The sequence below is a fragment of the Haliotis cracherodii genome, unplaced genomic scaffold (genome assembly GCF_022045235.1).
Source record: "Haliotis cracherodii isolate W230 unplaced genomic scaffold, xgHalCrac1.p SCAF_4, whole genome shotgun sequence".
Taxonomy (NCBI): Eukaryota; Metazoa; Mollusca; class Gastropoda; order Lepetellida; family Haliotidae; genus Haliotis; species Haliotis cracherodii.
The window spans coordinates 1,451,471-1,477,580 of NW_027266297.1; the positions used below are offsets into that span (position 1 = coordinate 1,451,471).

At 39.7% G+C, this 26,110-nt stretch overlaps 2 protein-coding genes and 1 pseudogene across 2 annotated transcripts; 1 reads left to right on the forward strand and 2 right to left on the reverse strand.

Moving 5' to 3' along the window:
• Positions 1 to 1,038: 1,038 nt before the first annotated feature.
• On the forward strand, positions 1,039 to 15,190 carry LOC139478837 (receptor-type tyrosine-protein phosphatase kappa-like). Its single transcript, XM_071261499.1, has 19 exons — positions 1,039 to 1,116; positions 6,111 to 6,198; positions 6,382 to 6,434; positions 6,688 to 6,821; positions 7,071 to 7,158; positions 7,491 to 7,567; positions 8,375 to 8,411; positions 8,693 to 8,790; positions 8,890 to 9,015; positions 9,118 to 9,263; positions 9,708 to 9,843; positions 10,091 to 10,231; positions 10,412 to 10,445; positions 10,912 to 10,976; positions 11,455 to 11,580; positions 12,553 to 12,678; positions 13,016 to 13,149; positions 13,332 to 13,467; positions 14,557 to 15,190. Exons 1-19 carry the CDS (start codon positions 1,056 to 1,058, stop codon positions 14,614 to 14,616), a joined length of 1,866 nt encoding a protein of 621 aa, XP_071117600.1. The 5' UTR covers positions 1,039 to 1,055; the 3' UTR covers positions 14,617 to 15,190.
• Positions 15,191 to 19,041: 3,851 nt separating this feature from the next.
• LOC139478852 (scavenger receptor class F member 1-like) lies at positions 19,042 to 24,344 on the reverse strand (annotated as a pseudogene).
• On the reverse strand, positions 24,338 to 25,979 carry LOC139478357 (uncharacterized; the record flags this gene model as incomplete). The annotated part of the gene is made up of 4 exons (XM_071260793.1): positions 25,919 to 25,979; positions 25,639 to 25,773; positions 24,626 to 24,850; positions 24,338 to 24,513 (listed from the first exon to the last, which is right to left on the reverse strand). Coding segments are annotated over exons 1-4 (597 nt in total), but the record flags the coding sequence as incomplete, so codon positions are not given.
• Positions 25,980 to 26,110: the final 131 nt, after the last annotated feature.

Here is a 26,110-nt window from a genome sequence, read left to right on the forward strand (position 1 = left end):
TTCCATGTACACCCAGGAGTGTGACGGTACAAGGTATTTCCATGTTCACCCAGGGGAGTGACGCTACGAGGTATTTCGGTGTTCACGCTAGAGAATATTCGATGGATGTACTGCGAGTTTTGTCTGTTCTCTTCGTCGGTCTAATTGTTGCGATATCATGTTATTATCGCAAACTTTGTTCAGTGTATCAATTTGGAAATTAAGCCATTATCCGACGTCGTTGTTGTTGACATCGTTTTCATGAGAATACACCTCACGTCAAGTGTGTAGAGTAACCTAGATCACTTTAGACAGCCAAAACCTTCAGCAAAACCAGTGAACAATTACAACAGGCTCAAATTAAAACGTGACAAACACATGTGTACGCAAGCAGGTACAGACGCGCGCGCGCGCGCACACCCACATATAGCCTGGCGTTGATCATTGCTCATAATCAATCAATGGACTGTCTGGTAAACACCCGACCGTGAACAGACCGCCGCCATATGCAGCGTAAGGCAAGAGATAAACACGTTTTTCAAATAAACATTGTGTGAGTGGAGGATGCTATCAGTAGAGCAGGACATATCTACGTTTTCGGCTTTTGCTTCTTATGGAATCTGTTTCGGCAAATATTCGATCCTAACTATTCTCTGACGTTGACGTTCTGAATTGCTCTGAGGCTACCGACCGTGAAGTATATGTGGCTGTTTGTACTAGTCCGGTATTATGGTACTACCCCACTGAGATATTTTTATCATGGATACCTCACTCAGACACAATATACAGACACCGAGCCGACCAGTAGAGTTTTATCCCCTCAATGCCAAGCACAAGTCAGGGTAACAGCAAGCACTATTTTGTCACATCTGTCGGTATGACGCACCCGGGCATCGAACCCCCGACCTTTCGCTCTCTCGACAGGCGCACTACCCACCAGATCATGGAGCTGGTCACGGACAGTTTTATGTGACGTGTTAACTAAACCTGAAACTAAAACTAAAACCTTGCATTGAGAGACTGTATGAGCTCATTTATAACCGGGAAGTCGAATATGTCTTCGTGTCACAGGGAGTATGGTGGCTGTGCTGTGGGTTTTCTCCGCTTTGTCCTTCTGTCGGATTGTTGGCGCATCAGGTAAAGACCTTTCAACAACTTTGTAAGCATACTCAGTGTATAAGTATGAAAAATAATGTCGCTATGTAACGAGTGATCAGTTCACGTTAACATGTAGATGGGTATTTTTGAGAGTCTACATGCTGATGTCTGTAGCTGCATGTAATTGCTAATCAAGGAGATATTGCTACACTCGAGTATCTGTAAACAGGCTCTGTCATATGTTCTTATGTTTGTATGGTGTGTTGTTTGGAGGCATGGACATGTCATACCTACCCGCAGGCGTAGACTTTGGAGGGAGTTTTTTAGAGCTGAGACGGGTACAGGACGGGCGTCTCACACGTACTAGTTCCCTGTCTTTTACCTACACGAGTGTCTATCAGATGCCATTGATCTTACAACGAGTTGTTTCAAAACGTATCTAGATACGCTTTGTAACAACGAGTTGTAAGATCCATGGTATCTGACAGCCACGAGTACTGTAATCTGTTTCTTACAATGGTATCTGACAGCCACGAGTACTGTAATCTGTTTCTTACACACCCTAAAATCGCACTTTTTAGCATCGGCTCGATGCATTTTGTAAGTTCTCATGAACGCTGTGGCGCATTAATACGTAACACCACCGTCACGAGTGACGTCGTTCCATGTACTGCTTACTACTCATGAATAATGTGACCCTACACAAAAAGGGTTTCCGCCATGTCTGTGGATTATGTCTGTGCAAACAAGACAAAAACAAAGAACACCTGGATGCCGAGTTAAAAGTTTACATCTCAACGAAATTACCAAATGTGTACAATAATGTTTACTTCCGTATGACATCATTACCGGTGACCGACTTTTGTAAAATAGAGTTTACACTGACAACAGTACGCGGGATTTACAGAGGGGGATTTTCGTTGATCGAGGGATCGTATATACACAAATGTGTCCCGTAAGTAATCAGAAACATTCTGACAATTAGCGTACTGTTATTTGTTTACCGTCAGTCATGACGTCACACTTGTACGGTTTCTATTGAATTTACCACATTATTGTGATGTTTATATTTGGAATTCCATTATTAGTGCAACGATACTCTTCCCATGAATATTCTCAAACACATTATCGAGTCAATGCATGCAACAACTGGACGAAAGTATTTCTAAACATGCTACACAGTGTAAAATCTGAATAGTTAGCTTTGTTTACATTTCAGCAAGTGCAGTTTTCCGAGCACAGTGTTCGTTTCCACACCTAATTTATTTCGCATGGTTTCATCTAGATAATTTTCATTGGTGACAAATTTGTCATTTGTTTCTAAAATATATGAGGAATTCAGGGATGCATGTATAGCATTTGAGTTTGAAATATACCTGATCGAATAGGCGTCTCATAACCGGCATTTTGTAAACACAATCCAATATGTCGGAACGCACACTTTGGCGTTCGTCAGTGCGTATTTTCCACAACATTCTAAACGATTCAAGGCTTATCAGCGACGTTTCGGAATTATCATTAGTGATTTGATACCCTTGATCGCTAATATGCCATTTTCTACTTTAATTATTCGAGTACTAGTAAATATCCATTATTTAGATTGTTATGAATTGTTATTTGGCCAGATTTACATTGTACCTTATTTTCAGAAGTCACTTTGTATTTTGAATTTTATTCGACTTCGAAGTCTAATTTGTTTATTATTATTATTATTATTATTATTATTATTATTATTATTATTATTATTTTTAATTATTACCCTTGTGGTCCAACAAGGCGTGGGTGAACATTCGACTGAAGCACAAGCAACTTATCAATCACTTACAATCAGAAAATTAGTCCGTCAACATCTGACCTCAGGTCATCACCATGGAGTAGCCAATCACGGGCCTGGAGTTCGATCTCACACATATGTTTGATACCAGTTATCTCAAATGGGTTTCTCACCCACAGGCGTGTAAGAAACACTGTTTCAATCTCAGCCTTTGGGGAAAAAACAAGGAAAAATCATGCTTGGTTCAAAGCCCACGAATGCATGATCACCCCTGTCGTCGAGGAAAGGTGCGCAACACCAACAAATACAAACGCTATTAAAAGGCTATTACCAGGTGGAAAGAAATTACAGAAAACAACATTACTGTGTCACCAAGAAAGTCATTGGTTGAACTCAAAGCCAGACGGCGCCACAGAAATCTGCAACAGGCGCAACCATTCGTGTCGCATTCGAAGTTGAACAAGGTTGAATGTTACTTTTCCAATTATTGAATGAAACGTATGATATCACGACGTTTGGGGTATTATGAACTGGTTCTTTGACAGAATGCAGACTCTTTTCGATCCGTATGTAGAGAATGAACCTTATCCTGTGTGGTCACAGTCTTGTCCATGACTCTTGCCCTGTGAACCTTACCCTGTGTGGACACTGTCTTGACGATGAACCCTTAACCTGTGTGGACAATAGCTTGGTAATGAATCTTGGACACTGCCTTGACAAAGAACCTTGCACTTGGTGGACACTGTCTTGACAATGACCCTTGCACTTGGTGGACGCTGTATTTAAAATGAACCTTGCACAATGTGAACACTTTCTTGACAATGACCCTTGCCCTGTTTGGACATTGTCTTGACAATGACCCTTGCACTTGGTGGACACCGTCTTGACAAAGACCATTGCCCAGTATGGACACTTTCTTGACAATGACCCTTGCACTTGGTGGACACTGTCTTGACAATGACCCTTGCCCTGTTTTGGACACTGTCGTGACAATGACCCTTGCACTAGGTGGGCACCGCCTTGACAATGACCCTTGCCCTGTGTGGACACTGTCTTGACAATGACCCTATTCCCTGTGTGGACACCGTCTTTACAATGACCCTTTCCCTGTTTGGACACTGTCTTGACAATGACCCTTGCACTTGGATGACACTGTCTTGACGCTGACCCTTTCCCTTTTTTAACCTTGTCTTGACAATGACCCTTGCACTTGGTGGACACTGTCTTGACAATGAGCCTTGCACTGTGTGAACACTGTCTTGACAATGACCCTTTCCCTGAGTGGACACTGTCTTGACAATGACCCTTGCACTTGATTGCCACTGTCTTGACAATTAAACCCTTTCCCTGTTTAGACCTTGTCTTGACAATGACCCTTGCACTTGGTGAACACTGTCTTGACAATGACCTTTGCCCTGTGTGGACACTGTCTTGACAATGACCCTTGCCTTATGTGAACACAGTCTTGACAATGACCCTGTCCCTGTGTGGATACCATCTTGACAATGACCTTTGCCCCGTGTGGACACTGTCTTGACAATGACCTTTGCCCTGTGTGGACACCGTCTTGACAATGACCCTTTCCCTGTGTGGACACTGTCTTGACAATGACCTTTGCCCTGTGTGGACACTGTCTCGACAATGACCCTTGCCCTGTGTGGACACTGTCTTGACAATGACCCTGACCCTGTGTGGACACTGTCTTGACAATGACCCTTGTATTTTGTGGACACTGTTTGACAGTGACCCTTGCCCTGTGTGGACACTGTCTTGACAATGAACCTTGCCCTTTGTGGACACCGTCTTGACAATGACCCTTGCCCTGTGTGGACACTGTCTTGACAATGACCCTTTCCCTGTGTGGACACTGTCTTGACAATGACCCTTTCCCTGTGTGGACACAATCTTGACAATGACCTTTGTCCTGTGTGGACACCGTCTTGACAATGACCTTTGCCCTGTGTGAACACTGTCTTGACAATGAACCTTGCACTTGGTGGACGCTGTCTTTAAAATGAACCTTGCCCTATGTGAACACTGTCTTGACAATGACCCTTTCCCTGTGTGGACACTGTCTTGACAATGTTAACCACAGATGCGCAGAGCATTTCTCTTCGTCTCACGTGAGCTGTGAAACATGGATTTACGGGCGTAGGCTCAAGTGATTTACGTACGTCTTATATATATATATATATATATATATATATATATATATATATATATATATATATATATATATATATATATATATATATATATATATAAAATATATTATATCAGTAACGTCAACCCCAGAGATATACGTCTTATATATATATATATATATATATATATATATATATATATATATATATATATATATATATATATATATATATATATATATATATATATAAAATATATTATATCAGTAACGTCAACCCCAGAGATAAATCACCCGGAACAGATTCCATAGAGAGAAAGAGATTCAGTGATATGAATGGAAGACCTAAAACCAGTGATGACACCAGGTGTTCACAAAAAGTGTAAGCATGTCCTGATCACCAACAACTCACACAATTTGTATTACAAAGTGTTGCCTAAAGCCGCTCAGCATGACTTCTGCCATTCAACGACGGTTATGTAATGGACCAGACAACCCACTAAACAACTGCACCTTTGCAATATTCACTTGTACTACAGTTTGCCCCGACAGAGTGTACGGTGTTGGGTGTCATATTGAGTGTGGGAAGTGTCTCGGTGATCAGGTTTGTAACAAGACTGATGGATCCTGTTGAGTCGGGTGTTCGGACGGCTATGGAGGTGACGCTTGTATAACATGTACTCAATGTTTAACAACAATACCACCGATCCTTAATAGATGATGGAGGGCCAGAACCACTTGTGTAGTAAGAGAAGTATTGAGAAGTTTATTGAGAAGTTTATTCATGCCCCAAAGACTGATTAGTCAAGCTTGATATTAAGATATTTAAATATATACGTGTATATAAATAGTGATATTTGTCCATTTAAAATATGTTATTAAATGTTAATATAATAGGGGCACGATTTGCAAGAAGTGGCCTTTGAAACAGTTGACCACTCAGTCCTCTGGATCTGGCGCAAGTCTGTGTACAAATGCATAAATGTATACTTATCACCACATTAGAGAGCGAGCTGCTTTTGTACGATACAAACACTGACCAATGAACTTATACAGGACAGCTCCAATTCACGACTTTTTGTTTAAACGTGTTTCACCTCTCACTCTTCCTTTCAGACCACACGCTTTTGATCGGTGCTTTTATCGGAGGAGTGGCGTATTTGTTGCTGATCATCGCTGTTGCAGTTGTAGGTGTTGTGTGTTGGTAAGATGAATGAACACCCATATAGTCTTAGAGAACCAAACAATCTATTCTGGTCCGCCGCATAACTTGTGTACAAGTGACGCACAACAAGTAAAAATCAATTGTTAGTGCAAGAGAATTATAGATTATCCGTCCAGCAACTTGGTGATTCACCTGTATTTCATGAAATGGTAACTTTTCTAGGTGCAAAGGAAAGAACACGACAGGCTGCCATTGTCTAGTGCATCACTCACAAGGTAATGCAGATTTTTTTCAAAATATAAGTAGTAAATGTTTTGTTTATGCACGTACATATATATATATATATATATTCATATATGTGTGTGTGTGTGTTTGTGTGTGTGTGTGTGTGTGTGTGTGTGTGTGGACCAATACATTTTCACTGATCATTATCATATCTACCCTGAACTATTTAGAAACTCATCACACATATTTCTTCGTGCTCCATGTGAATTGAAACATAACTCTGACATAAGCAAACACTTTCAGGAAGTTCGAGAGCAAATGGCGACTACAAAAACCATGGCACCCCTGAACAGTCCACCGAGGTGGAGGTGGACAAACTGCATGACAGGATCAGGGAGCTGTTAGAGGAAGCTGGTGGTGTTCACAGTGAATTCAACGTAGGCACTATATATTGGTGGTGTCATATAATGAAAACGATGGCATTTTCAGGAATGATATATCGATTCGACTTTATTTATCACCATAATTTTATCGATGAACTAGTAATTGATATGAAATGCAAGGTAAGAATGGACAATGTTTTTCATCATCAGGATATCCAATTTCAAAATATGTATCATTCCTTGTTTGGAAGACATCTTCGTTTGATCACATATGTAGTTCCAGATGAATGCAATATGTTCCAGCGACTTTCTGTTGGTGCCAATCGACCTCAGCTAAGATCTCGACGGAAGGGAAACAGAGCCAAGAACCGTTATAAAAACATCTATCCTTGTAAGTAATGCCATGCACAATGTTTGTGGGTCTGCATATAGGTGTAAACTGTGAACCACTAGTTGTTGGGCATGGGCCGTTTCTTGTTACAGCATGTCAGTGCTTGATCTTTAACAAAGGAAATACGTTAATTCGTGAAGTGTTGCACATACTTGCATATGCAGCCAGCAGACTAAACAGCATCTCATAAATGCTTCCATCGATTTTTTAAATATTTTCAACAAGTTGCAACAAATCACGTGGCTATCGACTAAATGCATCCAAACATGTTTAGTCTGATTTAGAAATCGATGTAAATGTAGTTTGAAGCACCTTTTACAACTATATTTCAGATGATTTCAACCAAGTACAGCTGACGAAACTGCACAGTGATCCTCTCTCTACCTATATCAACGCTAACTACATCAATGTGGGTTTATCGTCAAATAGTTTCAAGCTAAAGTACTCATGGAAATGAAAAAAACTCAACTGTTTTGCTGGATTTAATAATCCACACAAAGCATTACGTAGATGTAAATAAGAAATAACAAAACAACTGGAAAAGTACAAGTCTGGATTAGCTCGTTTTATCTCAGAGCTCAATCCAAAATGTACTTTACAGGAGGTAATTTGTAGGCACTTTCAACATTCAAAAATAAAACTAAATCCAAATTGACATGGCAGAAATAGGCTATAGGCATTATGCAAATTAGCCTGGAAAAAAAGTTATTAAAACAACAATAAAAATAACAGCTATGTTTATGTACCTAATAATAATGACATGTAAGTTGTTGTTTGAGAAGGGATATGTTACTTTTACGTTCTGATATTTTAACGATGATTCACTTTCCCACAATGCCACATACAAATCAATAACCACTGACAAATCTGATGCACGTGGGTTTCAAGCACCTGTTTTCACCTGTCGTCAAGGTGTCATAGGTCATGGACTTTCACCTTGATCTACTAACACCTGGTTATGCTCAGTTTCACAAGAGTCTGTATTGTTCATATTTTTGCACACTTTTACGTGTAAAAAGACATAAAAAACCTTTGATACGCTGTATTTGTGCCAAGGCCCAATTAGTACTAAATGAGTTGTTTGAATATTTATATATTTTGTACATTAACTGCATTTATTTAAAATCTGAGATCGAAAAAACAGGTTTTTTTCATTTCCGTGAGTACTTATGCATATACAGAAACAAAAGATTACGTGACAACATTTTTATTTCAGGGATATTTCAAACCTCAAGCATACATTGCGACTCAAGGTTTGTATAACTTTCTTTCCTAAAGTGCTCCATTGATTTTAATTCAAAGCACGAATACGTAAACGTCAAACATAGATGTTTTATCATGTCAATGATACAGTTTAAGCAGCACAGATCAACTAACAAGTGTACCTCCCACATTAAGGACACATGCTGTGAGGAGGAATAATGTCTAAAGTGGCGTTAAACACTTCCCTCCATGTTTATCACGATGCAGTAGTTAATGCAATACAGTATCAACTTTAATGATATACATAACCTGATGCTAACCTTTTGTCCAGGGCCAAAACGGACAACAGTTGGTGACTTCTGGCGAATGGTGTTTGAGAAGGAGATAACTCGAGTGGTTATGCTGACCAACCACGTAGAGAAGGACGTGGTAGGACCTATTGCTCTTACGCTACACATGCTTACAACCACACTATATCTGAACCGTAGATGTTCATAATACAATTTATTGTCTGTGTTTCCACACAAGGTCAAATGCGACTCTTACTGGTTGGACGGATATAAACTTGATGTGGGACGATTCCTGATTTCTGTCACCAAGAAGCTACAGAGATCTCACTGGACCTTCAGGAAAATCAACGCCACGTCTAAAGAGGTACTAGATCTAACCATCGAAGTTGTCGTAATTTGTGATTAAATATATATAAAAAACAACAACAGTATTTTGCAATGTTAAATGTTCTTATTTCATGTGAAGACTGGAGAAAGTCTTGTCGTGAATCACTTCCACTTTACGGTGTGGTCGGATGACAGCACCGCAGATGAACTCGCACAAGCGGAGTTTGTGTTCCGAGTAAGAAGAACGCCCAACCCGAACAACTCCCCCTTGCTGGTTCACTGTAGGTAAGTGACATTGTCTGGATGTGGAATCACGATGTCACATATTATTTGCATTATCACTATAGATGTATCAGTACATCAATGGTACAGACCCTGGCTACCTCTGTTAACTTTTAAACGTGTAAAGCCCCGAGGACTCTCCTGCAACCACAAATATAGAAACACAAAACGATTGAATACTGCTTTCACAAACTCTGATGTCGTTAAATGGTACAATCTACTTAGTAAAGTCAAATGTCCTTCAACAGCTTTGTAAGCAAACTCAGTTTCAAGAGAAGACTAAAGCACTGTTGGTTAAAACGTTCTGCTGTCATATGGGAATTTCATTTATCTTGTCAAATGTGGTCTGTATGTATTTGGCTTCAGCCTATCCTTTTGAATTATCAATGTCTATTGTACATGGGGGTTCATTTAATGCCTCACTTGGACATTTGCCTTTATCACCAGCGCTGGGATCGGCCGAACAGGGACATACATCGCTGTGGATTATCTGCTGGATCAGGTTTTCACTGATCACAAAGTGGACGTGTTCGGGGTTGTGAATACAATGCGACAGCAGCGCCACAATATGGTACAGAACGAGGTAGATAAATGATGCCTGTTGAACGTATTAATGATATAATGTATATTCAGGACTGAAATAAGTATAGTTATTGTCACTTAAAAATATGTTTTGTGCACCATATATTTGTTACACCATATACTAGTTTATGTTTGACTGCACCAGGCGTTCTCTAAATGACAGAATTTTGGGCAGCAGTTTGTATAAAAATTATGTTGTTCTCATGTTGATGCCTATTTTACGACATTTATTTTAACATATGTCACAGAGTCAATACCTGAGCGTGTATACCACTCTCTATGAAGCACTCCTGGTCGGGGATACGACCTTGCCCGTGGCAGTATTTAAGCAAGGCGCTGGTCATGGAACATTCACTATGGGGAACATCACAGTACCTCAACTAATAAAGGTGAGAATATACATACCCAGGTGTTGAATTATGAATATTAAAATGGCATCCCAACCTCAATGTTTCTAAAAAAATAAATTTTAACTGAGATCCATCGATATTCTAAAGTTGAGGTTTTAAAAAAAAATTCACTTTGATTTATCAATGTATTGACACTGGTTTTATATATTGACTATTCAGAAATTGGGACGGGAGAGAGGAAATGCCGAATCAGGTAAGAATAGCGGAACAGCACTTGTCACTCACAGTGACGTCATGTTCAGGTAAGTCATATACATCTTCATGTCCCTACGTTCATTGTACGAACACTGAGGGGATCATGACCGCATGAATTCCCTTGTTCCAGGAGGCGGCTACAGGAACATTGTGAGATAATAAACCCATGAATCTCCTTGTTCCAGGAGGCAGCTACAGAAACATTGTGAGATAATTTACCCAAGAATTACCATGTTCCAGGAGGCAGCCACGGGAACACTGAGGAAATAATTAACACATGAATCTCCCTGTTCTAGGAGGCAGCCACGGGAACACTGTGGAAATAATTAACACATGAATCTCCCTGTTCTAGGAGGCAGCCACGGGAACACTGTGGAAATAATTTACACATGAATCTCATTGTTTTAGGAGGTAGCTACATAAATACTGTGGAAGTAATTAACACATGAATCTCCTTGTTCCAGGAGGCAGCTACAAGAACATTGTGAGGGTGAACGGGGGAGCTGATGTTCTAACAGTCATGATGCCAGTATGTAATTGTAAATGATCTAAATATGATACTTATGTGTGGTAGGGTAGGAACGATTTAGATTAGATGCAGTCTGTATCTGGGATAACTTTCAATTAAGAATCATACTGCTGTAAATGCTAGTCCTTATCACAGAATACTTCATATGCTGCACATAGGGAAGTGTAGCAACAAGTAAGTGCTTGTTATTACACGCCAGTTTTGCCATCGAAAGAGAATAGTGAATTCGGTTAACGCCTCTAGACAGTAAAAATGTTTAGCTATACAATGGAGTGTCAGATTCATGTGGTAGGTAAATGTATATTACGTTGATCCAACTATCGAGAACGACATTGCGAATCTGGGAAACGCGACAAAGATTAACCCAACTCACTCACCAACTCGCTTGTTTATACTTGATATGTGATTCAATCTCGGCATAGGGGCTGTACCTACCAAATAACTATTGCACTTTCAATCCTGTTCTTGAACATTTCAGTCCCGACTCTCTCTGAAAGGATACCTAGTAACTGAAACTCCCTCCGTCACCACGGCGTCTTCGTTCTGGGAACTCACAACTAGCCACGAATCTTCTACAGTCATAGTTCTACCAAAGTCACAACAAGTGAGACACCATTTCACTTCTTATGGTATAAGCCCTGAGTTGTATTTCTACAACACTGAAAGTAGTTTAATCTGAATAGACCGTCCTTAATTTTTATGGAAATGATAATTGGTAACAAAGCAAGCCTACATATGTGATTTAGTTTATGATGTGGTTTCTGCGTTGAATCCGATGCACTATATTAGTTGAACTCAAGTAGGCGTTTGTTGGTATAGAGCCATGCTGTCCCTGACAACTCTACAGCAGACAGGTGATATCAAGCAATGATGGGGAGGACTACAAGTAGGTGTTTCTAGGTATAGTACTAGAGTGTCCCCCACTGCTCTACAGCAGACAGATGATATCAGGAATGCTGGGGAGGACTACAAGTAGGTGTTTCTAGGTATAGTACTAGAGTGTCCCCCACTGCTCTACAGCAGACAGATGACATCGGGAATGTTGGGGAGGACTACAAGTAGGTGTTTCTAGGTATAGTACTAGAGTGTCCCCACTGCTCTACAGCAGACAAATTACATCAGGAATGTTGGGGAGGACTACAGGTTGGTGTTTCTAGGTATAGTACTAGAGTGTCCCCACTGCTCTACAGCAGACAGATAACATCAGGAATGTTGGGGAGGACTACAAGTTGGTGTTTCTAGGTATAGTACTTAAGTGTCCCCCACTGCTCTACAGCAGACAGATGATATCAGGAATGCTGGGGAGGACTACAAGTAGGTGTTTCTAGGTATAGTACTTGAGTGTCCCCACTGCTCTACAGCAGACAGATGATATCAGGAATGCTGAGGAGGACTACAAGCTGGTGTTTCTAGGTATAGTACTTGAGTGTCCCCACTGCTCTACAGCAGACAGATGACATAAAGTAATGTTGGGCAGTTTGTACAGGAACTATATTGAAGTTGTGTCAATGATGAGATATACTTGTGTGACTGTAAGGAGCCTTACCATTGACTTCTTAATAATGTTAACTAACAGATGCTGCCCTGTTTCCTGCCAAAATTGGGATCCAGCCTCGACTGGACTCCATTGAGCGTGAAATGTTCCATGATATATGATATCAGTCCAGACATCGTTTTGAGAAATGTGGAAAGAAAAATGGAGGTATGATAAGTTGGAATGGATATCCAAGTTTAGTCTTAATAACGTCATTCACTCGCAGTCAATATGCGAGTTATATAAAACTGTCGGAGTTCAGTCGTAAGTTCAATAAATACATATATATTTATATATAGAGACTGTGGAATGTCCCTATGTATTAGCGCAAAGTACAACGTAGTCATGATAACACTATCCAAGGTACCCTGCATACAGGACAAATACTTGGGAAGGTTTATGTGTGTTTCTGCACAGTAATCCATAGACGTCATTTGACCAGGGAAGGTACCCTACGAATTAACGGGACGTCGTGGTATATAACGTTGACGTATTGTATTTTAAGGGTCACGTATCCTCTCGGCCAGTGCGCGTGTATCTACTGAAGACAATCAACCCAAACGTTGTCCTTGACCTTGTAGCCGAGATGGAGTCACGAAGTGGAGCAACAAGAGCAGAGCCATTTACAATTATGTTTGGGTAATTATGCACTGGGGATTTGTGGATATAATATATTCTTTTTTGTTGATAATGTATAATTTGCTGTAGTGTACATGTAATTATAATTACGAATCCTTATTTAAGAGGTACGTAAATAACTGAAAATATTCACAGAAGGGTTCATCTAAGCAAATGTCAATTCATGGTACAAATACTTTCAGTGAGGGTGAAAGGCGAATGGCTACGTTGTTCTGCATCTTGAACAACATCTTGCAGGGCGTGAAAAATGACAACGAGGTGGAAATCTACAACAACATCAGACGACTCGGGCATCTGTTTGATAACGACCTCACAGAGGTACATATTTGTCTATCTACCTTTATCTCTAGTGACATATTCGTTACACACTGTTACGTTGAGAATCTGCCCATTAACCTCTTTGTGTATCTACCTTCCTGCCTGTCAGAGACTAAAACGTCATGGTGTAATATGCTCTACAACGTCATGACATGACATACTCTATATCATGGTATAGCATACTCTTAGACATGGTAAAACATACTCTAAGTCATGGTATAACATACTATAGGTCATGGTATAACATACTACAGGTCATGGTATAACAAACTCAAAGTCATGATATAGCATACTCTTAATCATGGTACAACATACTATAAGTCATGGTATAACATATTCTACATCGTCATGATATAACTTAGTCTTACAGATTCTTAATGATCAATAACATGTGCTGCCACTCAATAGCACAGATGGGCGGTCGGGTAGCCTAGTGGTTAAAGCGTTCGCTCGTCACGCCGAAAACCTGGGTTCGAATCCCGACATTGGTACAATGTGTGAAGCCCATTTCTGGTGTCCCCCGCCGTGATATTGCTGGAATATTGCTAAAAGCGGCGTAAAACCATACTCACTCACTCACTCACCCAATAGCACTGAAGTCACAACACACACACGATGTTTTTACTAATTCGAATCCCGACATTGGTACAATGTGTGAAGCCCATTTCTGGTGTCCCCCGCCGTGATATTGCTGGAATATTGCTAAAAGCGGCGTAAAACCATACTCACTCACTCACTCACCCAATAGCACTGAAGTCACAACACACACACGATGATTTTACTAATTATGTGATTATGTTCAAGAAACAGTATGTCAAGAGCCTCCCATACATCGATGGTTTTCTACCAACGCATTATTTCCTATTTCACATTATATGGTGTGTAAGCAACGTTAATGTTACATTTGTAAAAGGTAAGAAGTACAGTGTGTGGTTAAGAGATGAGGAAGGTGGCACACACTGATGACATGCACATTCAGGTTAGGAGTACAGTGTGTAGTTAATGAAAGAGGAAGGTGACACCATGTTCAGGAGCCACATGCGTCACGTTTGAATACACGTGTACATACGAAACTGTATATATTTCCAGGTCGAGGTATCTACGTGTTTTGAATTGGCCTCATCCTTCATCGAAACACAAAAGTTGTAGACGACAGTGAAGGTGAATAAATGTGTAAGCAAACTGTCAAGTACAACGAGGTCGGACGAAAACAGAAAAAGTTGTTAAGGATTGTTAAGCACCGACTAGTTTTATAGATTGGATTGGTAGCTAGCTAGAGTTAACTGGCAACCATATTGGAAATACCGACTCTGTTAGATCACGATGTGTTGTTTTACGCTTTGAATATTAATGTATGTATATTATGCTGTGACAGTTTAATGTGTGAGAAAGTGTGCAATGCATGGCTTCACGTATACTTTATAAAAATATAAACTTCCAATTAGAACTCCTATGTATTATTGACCCATCGACACCTTCAAATCAATTCGGTTGTTTTCGAACTAAAGCGCTAAAATAAGACGGAGACCCAATGACGGCAAGGTCTGTTATCACCGACCATTTACTGAGTCTTTAACATCCACGGCTGGCTACAAGCAATGATGCTGAGGTGGCAAGCAGAAGCGTCTTTTCAAATAAATAGGTTTTACATCGACAATGTATGTATTCTATTTTATTTTCCTATCTAGAACAGTTACTTTAAAAACTGTAACATTATCATCAGAAAGCCTTTAATATTTCCTCATGATTTTAGGATATTATGCATTCATCTAAATGTCATGTAAAGCTATACTGAATATTGTACTTATTGCGACTTTGTTAATATCAGTGTACTGAACATTTTTGTACATTTGTACAATTCAGACGGACTCTCATCAACATCTTATCGATATGTTTAATGTTTATATGGTCAATATGCTGGAACCTTACATCCGCGTAACAAGGAAGTGTACACTACAAAAGCTGCTTTCAACTGATAACTTGGATATGATGGATCTGACATCAACTGAGAACAATCTTATCTGCCTACATTCAACAACTGCAGGCCAGGGTACATTATCCACATGTAGACTGGAGAATATTGCAGGGAAAATATGATGCATCGACGGCGTATACGACATCACAACACACGACTCACACTTGTTGCAACGTCCGTGATGCATGGAGTTGATGTCATCGACGTCTGTGTGTTATTAACTTGCCGAGAAAATATTTCCCCTGATAGTAGTGAGTGAGCGACTTTGCTGGTTTAAAATCGCTTTGAACAATACTTCCTTTATATCAAAGAGCGTCAGTTTTAGAGGAAAGCCAATCGTGACGCAGATATGCAAATTGTTGCCACTTTGGGTGTTGTGCCGACAGGCTAAGGCCCCTTTTGATCTGTAGCATACCATTCCCGTAGGGCACTAACTGCCCAGTATATACCTGTACAAACTACTGCGTCATAGTATTAGAGCTGGTGAGAATAATGTATATGTAGAATCGAATATGGTGACATGAGTTACCTCCCTTCCTTTGTCTGAGGGACACAGTTTCATCGTCTCAACAGAACCAATACATACAGTAAACTGTGTATTAAGATTGTTAATAATATACTTCAGAGTGAAAGACTGAGTTTTCTGATGTTGGGAAATGTGATATTTGATATTTGATATAAAAGTGTCTAGCTCATACACAAACTGACTTCCTATTTACGTTAGTTCTACATTGACATGGCAGAACAAAGACAGATGGTCATTTATGGAGTTAATATCGCTTCTTGCCATTTGTTGTTCTCTTAAACTGTATCAACTGTACATTTCTCATTTAACTTGCCAATCGAAACGTTTGTTTTGCAAAACGCGATATTTGTTACTTCACCAATGTGTATTCTTTCACTTTCAAAACGGTCATGTTGATTTCAAGGATATGATTTTTGTTGAAGTGGATTTTGTATATAATCCAAATGTATGATAAAGAATTTACTTTGGCATCTATATTTTTTTGCAAAAACGGAATTACTTTGTAAGTCGCAAATACAAGAGGTGGTAGGAAGAATTTACGTTTCAGGGTTTACATTTGTAATAAAATAATTCAATTTTCCTGTAGACAGCCACACAAACGGTATATAGTACTAATCTCGTGCCACTCGTAAAAACTTAGTATATCCTTTACCACCACCCCTCTCTCTCTCTCTCTCTCTCTCTCTCTCTCTCTCTCTCTCTCTCTCTCTCTCTCTCTCTATATATATATATATATATATATATATATATTTCACTGTCATATATACTAATCCGTCAGGTAACAATCTATAATCGCGTGTAACGCGGCTTATGTTGGGGACAGGATGATATATATTTCTATACTTAGTATTTGTTATTTACGAATTCAATGTATTTACAAAAGACACTGTTCCTGGAAAATATGACTTCCGCTTACAACACTGATAAGAATGACGTTTTCAATTCTGAAAGTTAGCACTAAAGCCTCTGGCTCAGAAGGTATCAATACATTCGTTACACGGTTAGTAAACAGAGTGTACAGGCTCTCTCCCCACAGTGAACATGCCCTTTCAACAGATATGATTGAGCAGTGTGGCCTAAACAGTTGACGCCTCCTACTTCGCATGAGAGATATGCAACTTCCTGGTCGAATAGAAATGGTGTACACTGTGATCACAAGTTAGGCATTTATATACGGAAAACCGAAAAATGACCTTTGTGTTAATACATTTTCACCTTTGACGAAATCCTGACTGCACGCTGATCAATACATCCCTGGTTTGAACGTGTGCGCCTACTATTGGGCATTATGACTGATGGTGTTCAACATACCTGTGCACATCCACTGACTGGTGTTCCAGTAACTATTAAGTTAATGTAAGTCTGTTATAAGTCGACTGGGGGCATGAAAAACGACTGAAATTTTCACAAAAGCAAACTAAAAACATTTCATATACTCACAGCATATAAAACGTCACTGCAAGAGACTAGCCGTTCTCGATAATCCACCGATGGCTATGGAAATGAAACGAATTGACCACTGAAAATCAGTGATGACGCAGTCCACTGTACGATACCCGCTATATCATTAGTTTGCGTTATGAATCACTGTCAAGAACGTCATAAGTATAGAACCTTCAACAGAAGAGATATTTCTTCCCTGCCTGCTGGTAGAAGCAGTATAGATTGTGTGTGCGACTATAACCATATCTTATGTTTCGATAAGAGAAGAGTTGAAACGCATTTCATGTGGAAGTTGCAGAAAATGCTTGCTATCAGTTTATTGTTGTAATATAATCCTCTGGTTGTGGGTGATGATTCAAAGCATACAGAATCGAAGAGGAAAATAAAATGTGATAATTTAAAGGGATACTAATACGATATATGATGGGAGTGACTAAATAACTTATTAATCAACCCCCTAACTGTGTACACAGCCAAGCAGTTGTCCAGCCAGACCAGGATAACTTCTGTTCCCTTTCAATGTGACAGGTTGAAAACGCACAGTCGCATGTCAAATTATCTGTCTCTGTGAAAAGTGAAGAACAGACCGAATTCGAAATTTGTTTTAAAGTTTATTTTCACAATATGATCAACATCTTTACGATTTCCCTGATAAACCCCAGTACACTTTCAATGTTTGACAGGAGCAGTTTTTAGTCATGGGCTTCCCGAAGATCGATCAGACTATAAAGAAATAGATACATAAAACAATTTACTTTTGACTTTCACTTAAGTATGTTTTTTATACATGATAAAGATTATCGAAGGAACGTAGCCAATATTTACACAACCAGGGTTGAGCGAGCACGAATCATAACACAAACTATATGTTCAACTCGTTATTTGTGACTTTGAGAGTGTGAGTGGGTTGGGTTTAACGCCGCTTTTAACATTATTCCAGTTATATCACGGCGTGTCAGCTTAATGTGGGAGGAAAGCCCGAAGTGATGCAGGTCTCAGACGTTTACCACTTCGGTGAAACCCACGAGCACGGGTATGGTGCTGACAAACCTAGAAACATAATCGGGGTGAACCGGGATCATAGGTTTCTGGAGTGCCTAAGGGACGCAACTCTACACAGCGAATTGCGGCGCCTACGACGACTGGGCCATCCGTGACCCGCGACTTTGAGAATACATGAGAACAAAAGAAAATGCAAAATACAATAAGATCTCTGCTCTCTGTATTATATGTGTTTTATAGTATCAAAGTACAATCCTTTGTTGTATTTGTTTGCTGTTAAGTAGGGTTAAAAGAAAGTGTAATCCAATCATTAAAATCTCTATCTCTATTTTAGATAAGCTCAGTTTAGCTGTGATAAGAACGTTTGTGCGGCAAAATCGGCTTAGTTCCGTATTCAATTCAATACACTGATACGCCCTCAAGTGCGCATAGCATGACTGACAGTATGGTTGTTGTGGAAATATCAATGTATTGTGAATCGAATTTATTGAATCACCATGATAAAAGGCACACATACAGCTTTGCAGTATGAATCACTGATGCGCATAAAATACACTTGCCGAATTCCCTGCTCCTGTGTTGACATATTTCTTTTCTCAACTTTGACGTGTGTGAGATTAATTTAAGCCTAAATATCCACGCCTTCGTTGTTGTATTGTACTGTTGGTCTGATGGTCTCGTACAGTTCTGTCTGCGTTCTATGCAGCGATGTATAGTTGTTTTCAGAGTCATTCGATGTCACAGACGTGGTCACGATAGGTCCTGCAGAATTCATTGACTTCTCCCTGTCAAGATGAAGAGAAATGATGACCAGTTATACCTCGCTCCTCACTCTTTTGCCAATTAAAAGTTATGGTCAACACTGACCATGAATGTATTAACAAAACAAAATGAAAATAGATATGTAGGAGTCTGATATGTAGCTGCTGGATATGCCTATCATACTATCATATTATAAGCTATCGCTGGGGGAAGTATATGTTGGCCCAAGGACCTCATGTTGGTGATAATCGGGATCAGATGGTCAGCCTCTAAGGCAAGTTGCTCATTCTGTCAGCCACTGGTTAACCTGATCAAGGCCAGCGTGTTAGAACTGCAATAGTGCTGACTGCGGCGTTATGCAACACTTACGCAAATATACATTCTGCCCATTGTACCTTATAATACGTCTTCTCCACAAACACCACACGCCACCAATAGCAGCAACAACGACAAGCATCGCCACAGCACCAAGAATGCCAGATACCACTGGGTATAAACCGCCACCATCTGATTCTGCATACATAGAACAACCCAAGTAATGTATTTGTTCAAGGTCTCTCTCCTATTCATACAACGAACATATTTGAACTTTAAACTCATATGCACCACACATGTAACCAACAAAAACACTGACTGAATGTAATTAATTGTTAATGTCTTTAATAATTGGCTAATAATGTTTTCAATATTGGACCTGTATATGTCTAATATGGCCCTGTTTTCAGTATTAAGTGAGTTGCCGAAAGTCGGTAGTGCATTCCCCTTGTTTCTTAGTATAAACGCCGTGATATAACTGGAATAATGTTAAATGCAACTTTAAACCCAAACTCACTCACTCACTCTAAGTATACAGTTATGATGTTTTAACAAAAATAGTCTTAAACAATGTGGATATGTATATCTCAAAACTCTTACTTTGATTTAGTGTGCAGAATTCCCCAGTCAATCCCTCCTTGCAACCTCTCAGACATCTTCCGTTGGTGACATGTGTCATTGTCTCGACACGCATCACAGGTTTCTGAACAGTTGGCGCCGTACTTCATCCAGATACATTCTGATATCAAACAAAATATTGTAAAAACCTGATGTCATGTTTCTCTCAGTCCCATCTGGCAACGATTTACTGGTAATTCCACATCGTAGAAACTCTAGTGATGGATACACATTGTTAATTTTAGAATATTCAATTTTCGTAAATATATAAAACACAGAAAGCCATCCAATCTAGAAACTAATAGCATAATTCTTACTCTGCTTGCACAGGTGCCCTGACCATCCGTCACTGCAGCCTCTTGGACAAGTTCCGTTGATATAGTGACACGGGTCACCGTCAAGACATGCACCGCATGAACCCGAACACTTGTCTCCGAACGTCCCAGAAGAACATTCTGAAGTTGCGATACAAACATTGTTGATTCATGTACATAAAATTGTATTAGAATAGGATCTAAAACTGTATCGTTATAATTGTCAGTTCAGCTAAGTGAGTGAGTGAGTGAGTGAGTGGGTGAGTGAGTGAGTGAGTGAGTGAGTGAGTGAGTGAGTGAGTGAGTGAGTGAGTGAGTGAGTGAGTGAGTGTAGCGCCGACGTGAACAGTATTCCAGGTATATCATGGCGTGTCAACTTGATAAGGATGGAAAGCCCGAAGTGATGCAGGTGTCAAACGTTTAACGCTCCGAAGAAAGCCACGAGCGCAGGTATGGTGCTGATAAACCGAGAAAAACAATCGGGGTGAAATGGGATTCGAACCACAATCATCTTGCGTAACCAAGGGGCAAACTCTGCAAGCATTTCATGCTTCTCTCAATCCCATCTGGCAACGATTTACTGGTAGCTCCACATCGTAGAAAGGCTAGTGGCTTTAGAATATTTAATTTTCGTCAATGTATATAACACAGAAAGGGTATTCAATCTAGAAACTGATAGCATAATTCTTACTCTGCTTGCACAGGTGCCCTGACCACCCGTCACTGCAGCCTCTTGGACAAGTTCCGTTGACACAGTGACACGGGTCACCGTCAAGACATGCACCGCATGAACCCGAACACTTGTCTCCGAACGTCCCAGAAGAACATTCTGAAGTTGCAATACAAATATTGTTGATTCATGTACATAACATGGTATTAGAATATGATCTAAAACTGTATCAGGCGAGTGAGTGAGTGAGTGAGTGAGTGAGTGAGTGAGTGAGTGGGTGGGTGGGTGGGTGGGTTGAGTGAGTGAGTGAGTGAGTGAGTGAGTGAGTGAGTGAGTGAGTGAGTGTAGTGCCGATGTGAACAGTATTCCAGGAATTAGACGGCGTGTCAACTTGATAAGGGTGGAAAGCCCGAAGTGATGCAGGTGTCAAACGTTTAACGCCTCGGAAAAAAGCAACGAGTGCAGGTATTGTGCTGATAAACCAAGAAACACAATCGGAGCGAACCGGGATTCGAACCACAATCATAGGTTTCTTGCGTGACCAAGGGGCAAACTCCGCAAGCATTTTGCACTAAATGTTATTAATATATGCAAATTCTAACTACCTGCCACACAGTCCAATCCCTGCCAACCTGGTCTACACGCTTGATCTGAAACGACAGTACAGATTCTCAGAATACATTCGCACACACTATTTACTTCGTACTCATATATTCTTCGTGTATTTCACCACAAGTTTCATTGAGACCTTCTCCACTTGTATAAATAGCAAGGTTATGGTAATTTTGCTACACATGCAAGTTAGGTTACAAATTTGTCTCTGAGATTCCATTACTTTGGCGTGTTCAATTAGACTTGTAGTGTTCACTCACTTTTCACACAACCTGTTCCTGGATTGCTACAGTTGTGAACACATTCACCTGTCACGTGATTACATGAGGCATCAGGATGTCTGCAGTGTCTGTCGTCACACTTGCGGGAACAGTTAGCACCATAGTGTCCTTCCTCACATGCTACAGTAGATTAATGCATTATACTGGGCTACTTAACTTCAATCTTGGTGTTTCGGTAAATACGCTAAATAAGTAGTTGCTTGAGACAGACACGCAATGTCTTACGAAGAACTAAGTTATATTAAAACGTGTGATTTCGCAACTCTGATCATAACTATTCCACGCAATAAAGGTAAGAATAAAATATATACTTCACAATGTGGACATCACAACTGAGAGTGGATATGGAACTAGGATATTGAAATATGAAACAAGTAAGATGATCGACGTTGATGATGTTAACTTATGCAGAAAAAAGAAATAAATTGACTAATTTATGTGATATTTCACTTATGTTGCATACAACAAAAGACATTTTGTAACTTGTGACCACATTGGAAATATAGCGGCTTAACCTGTTAACGGAATCTGACGTTACAGATATAGGGCTCAGAAAGTGCACATTCATTTCTCGAAATACATTGAGGTTAATATTTGAGATACCTCTTCATACTTGGTCCAAGTTTAGGGATATTAAATATTACGCCTGTCAAACAGTATTCACTTCTTGTTTGTTGAAAGTGTATTCTATTTATGCTACTCTGTCAAATTGTGTACATCACAATGCGGTTATGACATATGTATATGGGTATGAATGATTTATGTTCAGGGTACTATACAGGTAGGGCGATTGCCGTTGGTGATACTGAAAATGCTACTTCATGCACATCAAAGAAAACATGAAATTTCACTCACGTCGCATACAGTCGGGTCCTCTGTAACCTGCACGGCAACCCTCAATACATTCACCAGTTACCTGGTCACAACGAGAGCTGTCCCCCCTGCATTCCCTTAAGCGGCAATCAGTGGAGCAATTGAGGCCGTATCTCCCATGTTCGCATTCTGTACATAAATCACGGGAAATGTTTCGGATCAGTTGCAGGTACAAACACGTTCTTTCCTTATTGGCTGTATAGTGTGCACGTGCATTTAGAAACCCCCAAGGAGTAATCGACAGAGTTGTTTCCCCGGAGAACTCTCCACTTCCCGCGCGTATAGTTGAAACAAAATATGACAGATGATGACTACCTGACACTTGTTTATGGATACAAAGCACTATATTCTATCCATCTACTTATGGGAGTCCCTTCATTAGTTGACCTGTATTCAGTTGATATATGTGCATGTCAATATTTTTACAAACGTTTGGATTAATGTACATCAATAAGAATATCATTATCTGGAAGAAACTATTAAATAGGGAAAATGCCAGCAAGACACAGAGATCAATTTAAAATTACAAAATCTCATTTCTGGGTCATTTGAAATGATATTAAGAAAATCCCTCTGATCATCATGATCATGAAATATGCACAAACCTCTGAAGTTTAGTACAACGTTAGGTTTTTGAATTGATCAAATTCATTGCAAATCTTAACAATCACCAGATGTTACTATGTAGACAGGATCTCATTTTGACTTTTACAACTGCCCAGGTGCTTGTGGATACCAAAGTTAACAGTTTATTAATAGAGGAAAGGGTATTTGGCATTGGTGAACTTCCACACGAACAGCCCAAGAGAAGAGATAAGAAGAGAAGTGGCAGAAGCTCATAACACATAACACGTTACATGTACATCAGACAGGTTTATCGCTTTGAGAGGAATTAAGAAATTGGAACAGTAATATCTGTATTTGTATCTGGTATCTAGTAACAACAAAACATGGTTAAGATAAGAAAACTACATCAATAGATTAGATTCATTAAGTAGTAGTGACATGGACTATTTGGTTGCTGTAAGCTGTAAGTTTCACAGACATAAACAGGTTAAAATTAATGCAGCCATAGACAGTTACAGTATAAAACAGTACCTTTCTTCACGTGAAAGTTTACAATGTCTTTTCCAAATATGGACTTATACAATTCACAAAATCTGTAAGCCACTATTTATATATTTCATCAATAATGCATTTATGTGAGACGGCGAGGTAGCATATGTTTGAATTAACACCCTTGTCTATGTTTCAACACTGACAATGGGCAATTGTTGCCTGTTCGCACCGCGCCTTAAAATGTACCGTTTAGCCCATGCAAGTCAAGGATTGAAAAATATATTTGTAAAAGACTCTATAAGCACATATAGTCCGGTCCGGCAACAGTTTTAAATTTGGTAGATATGTGCCTCAAATATTACCATTGACCTCTACCTCACAGAAGTCCATTATAGGTGTTATGACTCCTGGTTGGTCTTTGTTGATGGTGGTGGTGTACAGAAGGAGATATCGCCCTCTACTGTAACACGTGACATGCAACACATCCGGTACGTCAGTTCCGTGTCCATTCCCAGTGACGTTGTAGCAGTTGTGGCCACTCGGTATGTTGACAGAGTTGGTCACATACACCTGGATTCCGTTCCTCCGAGCTTTAACTAGAGATAAAGATGCTGAACTTGCAATCGATAATGGCGATACATTTACAAATGATATTTCATTTCATAAAAGAGGGATCTGAGTGTATATTTAAACAGTTATAACACTTACAGTCTCTTCTGAAGGAGATAGTGACGTCATTCATCAGTGTTCTGTTTTCCAGATCAGCGCGCCACCAGATGTAGTTTGCACCCGTGTTATTGGTGAAGAAGCAGCTGTTTGCGATGTGTTCAGGAGTTGCAGCTACCTTCCCGTCCGCAGCTCTGTGTGGTGGTGTGTTGAGGTGGGTAGGACTTGATGCAAACGCACTGTCAGTGAGATTCAGGAGGATGTTGCCTGAAGTAAGATTCATATGTGTCATTGTAACTAAGACGTTTGAGCTACCAATGCATTAACGTCATGCATTTTTTGAGGATTAAGATAAATATGTAATCACATTTTAGGAAGCAAGAAACAGTAACACTATGAGCAGTAGATCTATCGTGGTAATATTAAAACAAATGTCTATGATATATCTGCCAAACAATGAACGCTATTTCAATAGCGTTATGAATGTTTATTTATTGTTTCTCAAAAGCTACACGTCAAAACTCCACACGCAGCATTTACATTTGAACATAACAATATAAGGTGCATTTTCTGCACATTTAAGTGACCTACTTGTAAGCAGGTTATCTTACCACCATACATGTATGTGAGTTGGGTTAAACAGTGAATGTACAATGAGAAGGCAGACATGTTGCAATGTGTGTAAACTTAATAACGGAAATAATTCAAGTACTGACATCTATCGTTGATACATTTTATAGACAAATAACAATATGTGGAATGCCGTTTTTAAATGAACTGTTGTGGTAGCTTGCGATGGAATTATAACACACTGAACATGTAAATTATATTTATTCTGAAATTACACAACAAAACCGAGCTGTGTACAAAGGGCGTATTGTACATATTGACAAAATGCAACTGAAATAACATGTGTCAGACATTGTTTTGCTATGTTTTTATCTGAAATTACACAATATCCCCTAGCTTGTACACAGGGCATATTTTAAACTTTAGCAAAAGACAAAGTAGAAAGGGAAATGTATCTACCGTGCATGTTATTGAAAATAACGTACGTTTGTGACAGGTCGGCCCCGACCACCCCGGGTAACAATCCCCACTTGCACAGCCAGAGGAGGAGTTGCACGTGTTTGGAGGACAGTTGCACCGATAGTCACAGTCGACTCCATAGGTACCAACCGGACACGTCCCTGAAATTGAGGTATATGTATACATATCATTCAGATGGAATTTGTATAACACCTCGCATATGCAAGATAAAGTCATTGATAAATAATATGATAATCTGCCGTTACATATTCCCTATCACGTCCCTAAACCAAATATAGACCTCACATGATGCAGATAGGAACGTATACGTAGAGGATAGGTAGAATAACAACACGATGCCCTCCATCACTGCAAGTTTACACTGTAAAGTGAACAGCAAAAGGTGTGAATTCACTTATGGTACGCGATCCACGTTTCATTCATATATGTGTGTTTCTAAGTTACCCAAATACAAATGAGCGCCTGTTAGGTTTGCAT